The sequence below is a fragment of the Pteropus alecto genome, unplaced genomic scaffold, assembly GCF_000325575.1.
Source record: "Pteropus alecto unplaced genomic scaffold, ASM32557v1 scaffold61, whole genome shotgun sequence".
NCBI classification, from domain to species: domain Eukaryota; kingdom Metazoa; phylum Chordata; class Mammalia; order Chiroptera; family Pteropodidae; genus Pteropus; species Pteropus alecto.
The window spans coordinates 23,264,034-23,273,146 of NW_006434835.1; the positions used below are offsets into that span (position 1 = coordinate 23,264,034).

At 37.6% G+C, this 9,113-nt stretch overlaps 2 protein-coding genes across 2 annotated transcripts in view; one reads left to right on the plus strand and one right to left on the minus strand.

Annotated features, from left to right (window-relative positions):
• The first annotated feature begins 118 nt into the window (after positions 1-118).
• Positions 119-9,113, plus strand: part of CEBPZOS (CEBPZ opposite strand) — a 33,144-nt gene continuing 24,149 nt past the window's right edge. Inside the window, exon 1 of the mRNA XM_025045685.1 lies at positions 119-236. The gene's annotated coding sequence lies outside the window, so the exon portion shown is untranslated. The remainder of the gene's footprint in view (positions 237-9,113) is intronic.
• The window catches only part of SULT6B1 (sulfotransferase family 6B member 1), a 13,723-nt gene continuing 12,151 nt past the window's right edge, over positions 7,542-9,113 (minus strand). Inside the window, exon 7 of the mRNA XM_006910392.2 lies at positions 7,542-7,704. Coding sequence (XP_006910454.2) covers positions 7,574-7,704 — 131 coding nt within the window. The 3' untranslated portion in view covers positions 7,542-7,573. The remainder of the gene's footprint in view (positions 7,705-9,113) is intronic.

Sequence of the window (9,113 nt, forward strand, 5' to 3'; positions counted from 1 at the left end):
CCCAGCCTGGTCTGGGCGGCTCGCTCTCAGTTTCGTTTTCCTTGTGGACTCCGCCTTCCGCTGCGGCCGCCCAGCCCCCTCCCGCACACGTCCTCGCTAGCTCCGCGATCGCGGGAGCCTGGCGCCTTCACCCGGAATCCTCACCAGAGGCACCGCAGGGCAGGCTCGGCTCCCACATGCAGCGCCTGCCTGGTCACGTCCAGGCCCTTGCATCCCCACCTTGGCTTTCGGTGCAGGTAAGGATCCGCAGAAGGTGTGGAGGACACTGAGGTCTCCTGCGCCTGCAGCGTGCCAGGCGCTAGTTGAACTAGGCTTTGGGTTCAACCATCCCATTTCTTCTTCCACTCAAATAGTTGGAGTCGGGGTGGATATTATTTTACAAGAGAAGAAACTAAGTAAATTAATTCGCCCAGGGTCTTGCCTCTGGTAGGTGGAAAACCCGCATTCTGTTCAATGTCAGGCCCTTAAACATCAAAGTACTCCGTCCCCTTTCGACACTGCTGCCTGGTCACATTTACAAGGCTAGAGATGAAGAGGCTTGGGGGCATAATTTTCCTTCTGTTTGCACCCGTCTATTGATTCATTCAACTAATACTGTCAGCAGCCATACCAAGCACAGGCCAGTCCAGCAGTTAGGAGAGCCACCTGCTCCCTGAAGGACCTCAGGGAGTTTACTACCCAAGTCCTTACCAGTAGTCACCGATTGATAAGAAATCCTACTCACCTAATAGACTATGAAATAGTTGCAGAGTAATACTGCCTCATTGACGGTAATTGAGGAGTGCTGAGGGCTTACTTCACAATACTGCAAGGTAGGTTTCATTAGCTTGTTTAACAGATGAGAAACTGAAGTCAGGAACAGAGAAGTTAAATAACACAGCTAGTAAGCAGAGGAGCTAGAATTAGAAGCACAAGTCTGTACTGTCAACATCTTAGGGTAAGAAAGATGATCCCAAAATAGACCTCAAGTATACATTAAATATTGGGTGTTGACTCTAGGAGTCTTTTTCCACTTCTCTTCTACATCCCCCCATATTGCAGGGTATCAGTGTCTAAAAACTAGCTCACGTCTTGGATATGACTTAAGTCCCCCAAATGTGAAGCATTGGTGGAAGGTTTGGAAGGTAGACAGGAGGCAAAGCCATCTTTGTGTGGCATTTCCAGGAGACAAAATCTCCAGTGGTGGTAAATGTTTGCAGGGATTAGAGTGGCTGTGGCAGCAGCAATGGCAGTAGCAGTGACAACTGTTCTACTTTCCAAAGCCTCCAAATTGCCCAAGAGAGCTTAGAGAAAGAAAACAACAGATTCAAACATGGTCAAAAGACACACACTTATATGATCATCTCGGAAGAATCCCTTAATGGAGCTTCAAAGCTGATGTTGTAAAAATCAGGTACAGAGTGTGATGCCACAAGTAGCAGAATTTTACAATATAATTTGTAGCCTCACTAGGTCTCTTGTATGAACATTGAGGGCATTGACTGGGGAAGAATGAGGCCCTGGGGATTTGGGTCGATTTGAATGAATCCAGTTACCACTGGTATAGCCTAGCTTGTAGATCCTGAAGCAGTCACTCCCAAATGCCCCATCCCTACCTTATGCCTTCCATCCTAGAAGTAGAATCAGATGCTAGGATACCCCAAAAGGATACAGACAAGATCTGACCCAGAGGATAGTTTACACAATAAAAGAATTGCAAGATTTTACTTTTTTTTTTCCCCCAGTGTATGGAAATGGTTCTAAAAGTGACGATAAAAAATGAACATAATTTAGATTATGTACTCAATGTGCTGGCCCCAGCAGCTGGGAATGGTTCTTAACAGTTTGTTCAGTTGGTTTACTACAATCTGGGCTCAAGGGTGGCCCACATTAAATGAGGTTGTGATGTCAAGTAATACAAATGAAGAAATTAAAAATACTTTGGGAGTCAGGGACATTGAAATAGATTAATCATATGCAACCCATTCATTCACTACCTAAACATGCCCCCCGGCCCAGGAAAACCTGAAGGATCCTCTTTCATCAGGCATTAAGAAATATATTGAAGATGGGAGCATCAGCATCCTTGAAAATTCTGTAATGGCTGACCACCGTTGGTGGGGAATTGTCGATGGGAGATGCTGCCATTGAAAAAGCTCCCTGATTTCAAAAAAGCTCCCATAGTGGCAGAGGCCATGTGGCAACTTAAACCCCAAAGAAAGGGCAACAGGATTAGAGCACAATCATGAAGTTTCAATCACCAGAGATATTTAGTGGTGATAGATTTACCCTGGCATTCCTAGGGCTGAAAAATATGGCAGTCCACAGGCATGTAATTTGAGTGGATATCTAAGACCCTCTTAATTCTGTGATATCAACCCACATGTCTGAACTCATGGGTTCCTTGTGATGAGACAACTGAGAAAGGAAAATTAAAGCACACTACACTACTATTAATCAAAAGTGATTGATGTATTACAACAGCCCCTTTGGGAAGTGGCCCTAAAGAGTAGGAGAAAGGAAATCTTTCCAGTGGGCAGAACTTTGAGCAGTATGTTTAGCTGTCACTTGGAAAAAGTGGCTTGGACTGAACCAGTGGCTAACAATTTAACTGGATATTCAGAGATTTGGAATAAACGAGATCAGAGGATTGGTGATAAGGAGGTCTGAGGAAAATGATGTGGGTGATCCACTTGGAAATGGACACAGAGTATGAGCATATTGGGTTCCCTTATGAATGTTCACCAAAGGCACCCCCTTCTGAAGAGGCTTTCGAGAAGCAGATAGACCAGGAGACTTCTACAGATGTCAGCTTTCCCCCTAGCTACTCTAGTGCTTGTTCAAAATGAATGAAGGGGCAGAAAGAATGGGTAATATGTGTGAGTTCAACATGGAATTCTCATCAAAGCTAATCTGGCTGCTGAGAAGCCAACATGCCAACAGCAGAGACCAACTCTGAGCTTCCAGTGTGGATTACCATACTCTCCCAGCCAGCTTCTTGGTTACATGGGAGCCCTTCCATCATGGCGTGGGAGCGACTTGCCATCTGTGGAATAAAAATTTATTCCAGATATGGATGTGCTTTTCCTTCCTGCGATGCTTCTGCCAGCACCATCATTGTTGGACATTCTGAATACCTTGTTCACCATCATCGTATCCCTCACTAAGAAACCCATTTTACAGAAAAGGAGTGAGACAGTACACTGATGACCATGGATTCAATTGTTTTATTATGAACCCCATCGTCAAAAAGCAGCTGGCCTTATAGGATAATGGGATAGAGTATTGAAGACTCAGTTACAGCTCAGGTAGGAGACAACAGTTAGCAAGATGGGTATACTGTCTTCAGGTGCAGGATATATTCTAAACCAGGTGGCTGTTTCTTCCACAGCCAGAATACGTGAGATCAAGAAACAGAAGTAAAAGGGTGTCTCCCACAGGTAAACTGTATCACGCACTTAACAAAATAAGTGCTTCCTGCTCTTATGACATTGGACTCTGTTTTCAGTAAGGGACACAGATCCTGGAACCGGAAGTTGAAAGTGCATCTGGATATTGCAGATTCATCATGCTATCAAGTCATTAAGAACACAAAGGGATTACTGAACTGGCTGGGCTGATTGACATAAATTGCCAAGAGGAAATCGTGATGCAGCTACACAGGTTGAAGAAACCTAGGGCTTTCTCTAGGGTTGCTTCTAGTAATCCCATATTCAGTGATAAATGTTAATGAAAATCTAAAAGTGTCCACAGGCAGAACTGTTAAGGACGCAGATCCTTCAAGATTGTCGATTTATATCATCCTACTAGCTGTGGAGACTTCTGAGGGCAAAGGAAACAAATGAATAAGGAAACTATAAACATCAACTATAGTCTCATGACTGGTTGTAGAATGAAGGACCGTAGAAGCTATGCATGTTCTTTTCCTTGCTTTGTTTTTGTATGTGTTAATGAACTTCTTTTAATTGCTTTTTCCTTTCCTTTTATATGAGATTGCTGGTGGTAGTTAATTTTATAAGTTAGTCTTATATTTAAGTGTTTTAAAGGTGGGACTATGACTAAAATAGAAGAGGAAGGAACATCACATAGTAAAGGGTATAAAAATTTAAGGGATAGGATATCTGTATTTTCATTTGAAGAAAAGAAGGGCTTCATTAGGTGGGAATGTAATTTTGTTATTTGCTTGAAAGATTATTGGTAAAAGGAGTGAACTGTACTAGATATTGTTAATGTTTATTTAGCTTCCATTCTTATTCCTTCCTATGTCTCCTCATCTCCTGGGTTTCAACATGTATAAGATTAAAATCACATTTTCCAGATTTTTATGGAGTTAAAGTTCTGGATATAATTTGAGTTCTGCCAATGACTGATGAGCAGTGGTACAAAATAGAAAATGGAAGCGAGGATAAGGCCATCCTTCTGTGGCAGGATAGGCTGACAACCAAGCTCCTGTGCTCAGGAGTGTTTGCATGATCTGGACTGCAGCTTCCCCTGTCAGTTCTCCAAGGATATGGGGCATCTGCAGTGGCAGCAGCAGTAGAGGCAGTGACAGTGGCAGGGTCTTGAACTTTGGATGGCAGCTCCAGTGGAAGTCTCCTGATTTCTATTCTGCCTTCCTTCCAACAATTACATGTTAATTTCCTACTAAATCTTTTTGATTGACATGCTTACAGTGGTTTCTGTTTCCCGTACTGAACAAGGAAAAACCTCCCTGAAAATGAAGCCTACGCCAAGGGAATATAGTTGAGAAATGAAGATTAAGAATTGTGTCCTTGTTTGATTGAGCCTTGGATCAAGTCTTACCTGAAGCCAATCCAATCCTAGATTGGTCAGTTATAAGAGCCCTCTCTTTCCTTTTCTTTCTACTGTAAACCACATTGTGTTTGATTTTTCTGTTAATTACATCAAAAGCATGATCTGATATTCTAAAAACACACTGTTGGGAAAAAAATCCATTCATTAATTTATTCAAAAAATGTTTACTGAATGCCTACTATGTGAAGCACTGTACTGGAAGTACAGTGATGGCCAAAAATAACACTGTGTCTTTAAGTGTTTATGTAGAAATTAGTTTCCTAAGGCTAGAGTGTTTGTAGGAAAGAAAGTAACTTAGTGTTTGGGAATGTGGATACATAGATATAGAGATACATAGATAGACAGAAACATCTTTGATAACTTTTGTTAATTTTCAATAATGGCCTAATATGTAATTCTCTGAGAATACCAATTTGATTATGGACCTATAGTCAATGCCACAGATATATTTTTCAATTTTGACACATGGTGACATTTAAATCCAATGAATAACAATAAGCAAGTAATCAGATACAGATAAAAGAATCTTGCATCTATCAAGTATTTTTAATATTTTTTTACTAGCAAATGAAAAATAACAACTGATGTTTGTTCCTGCATTGGAAAATTGCTGAGTAATATAGTCTGAAATCAGGAAGTGTGAAGCCTCCAGCTTTGTTCTTTCTCAAGATTGCTTTGGTCATTCAGCATCTTTTGTAGTTCCATATGAGTTTAAGGAATGTTTTCTATGTCTATGAAATAACTATTAGAATTTCGATAGGGATTGCATTGACTCTATAAGTCACTTTGGGTAGTACGGACATTTTAACAATATTAATTCTTCCAATCAATGAACATGGGACATCTTTCCATTTATTTGAGTCTTCTTCAATGTTCATCAATGTCATAGTTTTAAGTGAAGAGATCTTTCACCTCCTTGGTTAAATTATTTCTGTTTTATTCCTTTTGTACCACTGCTACTGTAAATGAGACTTTTTAAAAAAAATTTTTTTAAAGTTTGTTGTTAGAAATGCAACTGATTTTTTTATATTAATTTTATATCCTGCAACTTTACTGAATTTATTTATTCAGTGTTCAGGGGGATTTTTTTGTTGTTTTTTGTTTGTTTTGTTTTTTTGGTGGAGTCTATAGGGTTTTCTACACATAATATTATGTCATCTGCAAACAGATAATTTTACTTCTTCCTTTCTGATTTGAATGCCTTTGATTTCCTTTTCTTGCCTAATTGCTCTGGCAAAGACTTCCAGTATTATGTCGAGTAAAAGTATAGAGAGTGAGCATCTTGTCTTTTTTCCCAATGTTAGAGGAAAACCTTTAAGCTTTTGATGAGTGTGTGACTTTTATCTTGTTGAGGTAAGGTTCTTCTGTATCTATTTTGTTTAGAGATTTATCATGAAAGCGTGTTGAATTTTGTCAAATGCTTTTTCTGCATCTATTGAGATTATCATATGATTTTTATTCTTTATTTTATTAACATGGTATATCATACTTATCAATTTGCAGATGTTGAACCATCTTTGCATCCCAGGAATGAACCCCACTTGATCATTATGTATGATTCTTTTAATGTAGTGTTGAATTCAGTTTGCTAATATTTTGTTGAGGATTTTGGCTTCTGTGTTCATTAGGAATATTGGCCTATAATTTTCTTTTCTTGTAGTGTCCTTCTCTGGCTTTGGTATCAGGATAATGCTGGCCTTGTAAAATGAGTTTGGAAGTGCTCTCTCCTCTTCAATTTTTGGGAAGATTTTGAGGATTGGTTTTAATTTTGTAAGCATTTGACAGAATTCATTAGTGAAGTCATTTGGTCTTAGACTTTTTGTTGTTGGGAGGTTTTTGATTACTGATTTGATCTCTTAACTAGTAATTGGTCTGTTCAGATTTCCTATTTTTTCATTATTCAGTCTTGATAGGTTGTATGTTTCTTGAATTTTTTTCATTTCTTCTAGGCTATCTAATTTATTGGTGTATAATTATTCATAGTTTCTTATGGTACTTAGTATCTCTGTATTATCAGTTGTAATGTTTCCTCTTTCATTTGTAATTTTGTAATTTGTTATTTTTTTAAGTCCTCTCTAGTTTGTAAATTTCTCACTGTTTACAAATAATACCACAATAAAGATTTTCCTTCATGTAGCCTTATGCAAAAGAGGGACAGTTTGTCTAGAGTATATGCCTAGGTGTATAATTGCTAGATTGTAAGGTATATGGACATATAACTTTACCAAATTTTTTCCAAAATGTAAAAGACTGTACTTCTGTTCCCCTCTCCCATCCTTTGCGCCACAATTATCATACATTTACTTCTGTATATATTATGAACCTCAGAATATATTTTGTTATTACTTTTGCTGTGAATAGGCAATTATCTTTTAAAGAGATTTTTAAATGGGGAAAATATCTCATGTATACCCACATATTCACCATTTCTGGTGCTCTTTATTCCTTTGTGTAGATCAAAATTTCTGGTACCATTTTCCTTTTGCCTGTAGCACTCCTCTAATATTTCTTGTAGTGCAAATATGTTAGAGACTATTTATCACACTTTTTAAATATATAAAGGTTTTATTTTATCTTTATATTTGATAGATGTTTTTTAATATCCCTTTTGTAGCTAAGTGTCCTTTCCTCAAAAACTTCAGACGTTATTATTATAACATTTGTGTTATTCATATCTAAATGTTATCATTATTTTATTATTTAATCAAAATATTATTTAATTATTTAAATTCAGTTATTAAGGAAAATAAAATATCCAGGCCTGATGAATTGACCAGAATCAAGCCTGGCAATATGATTCATACTTCAACTTTGCTCCTAGGGAAGTGCCTGCTAAGCATTCTTTAAATTTTTCATCCATTTCCTGGTTCTGAGTTTCACTGAACAAATTTTTCCAATCACCAACTTCACCTACAACACACAAAAAAACAGTAGACCCAGACATCTGTTAGAATATTTCTTCTTGATTTTACCATTTTTCATGCAGTGTTGTTTCACTTTGAAATGTGAAAATGGACACATGAAAAAATTAGACACCTTAAAAACTAATGTGATGTCTCTTGTAAAATCAGAAATACCCATGGGTGCTTTCCCATCTGTGATGTGATAGGTAACGTGCCTTCTTTACCAAGAAAGGACCCTTGGCCTCAATGATCTCCCATCTTCACCCTTCTCCCAACATCAGAGACCTAAAATTCTACTTTTTGAGAGTCATTGTTTTTTCTCTCTAAAGTCTTTTAAATACTTTAAATACTTCTTGAGAGTTAGCATTTTAACAGTAGGTTTGGGTTAAAACCTCAGAGCCTAAAAATTTTGCAAAAAGTTATTATTTTGACTGGGATTAGGATAGGTTTTTCTTATTTGCTTTTAAAAGTAAAGGAAGTTACTTCTTTCTTTAGAATATTTGATTATTTGGATTGAAGTTATAAGTTCCTTGTTGCATAGCCATTGAAATGTATGTTTATGAGCAGGTTTAATGACATGAAGAAATGCTTAGATATATGAAGGAAATAAAATAAAACACAAAACTGTGTTCACAAATGTCATAAACTACATAAAACATCACAGAATAAGGCTGGAAGAAATATGCCAAAAAGTTACACCTGGCACTGGTATGAGAAATGTTTTGTGACAATGACAAAATTAATATCCCTGAGCTTTGGTGCCCACATTTCTAAAATTAAGGATTTAATATTATTTTTTTTGCTATAAAATTTAAGCCTAGCAAAGGGTCGAACACATGATAGATGCCTGATAAATGACAGTTGTTATTATTATATATGCCTGCTCTAAATCGTTGTATTTTTGTTGTAAAAGCAAAAAATAGAAAATAAAACTAGCAATCCCTAGGCTATATTATAAATTTCCATAAGAAATTAAAATGCTTCGATGAAATTTAGTAAAATCATCAGTGCCAGAGACACCTAGTTGCCTATCCAATATTCATTTTCTCCATCTTCCTTACTAACAAAACCCTAATTTTAACTGGATAATAATGTGCCCGCCTGCCTGAAAAAAAAAATCACATTTTCTGACCAACAGCGCAGTGAGAGGCGACCAATAATATATAAGAAATCACAGAGTGAAGCTTCCTGCAAAGTTCTTAAGAGGGGGCTTACTCAGCTCAAATACATGATTCTATCTCTTGCCTTTCTCTTTTTATTTGAATAAAATAATATTTTAATTTTAATGTAATGCCAGAGCTCTCGCTGCTCTCTTGTTATCTCAAGGTGACAAGCAGAGAGAGAGAAGGAACTTAGTACTCGAAAAGATATTGTGGAGCTGTCAGTTCCAGCTCTGAACAGTGTCTGGACTTCTTG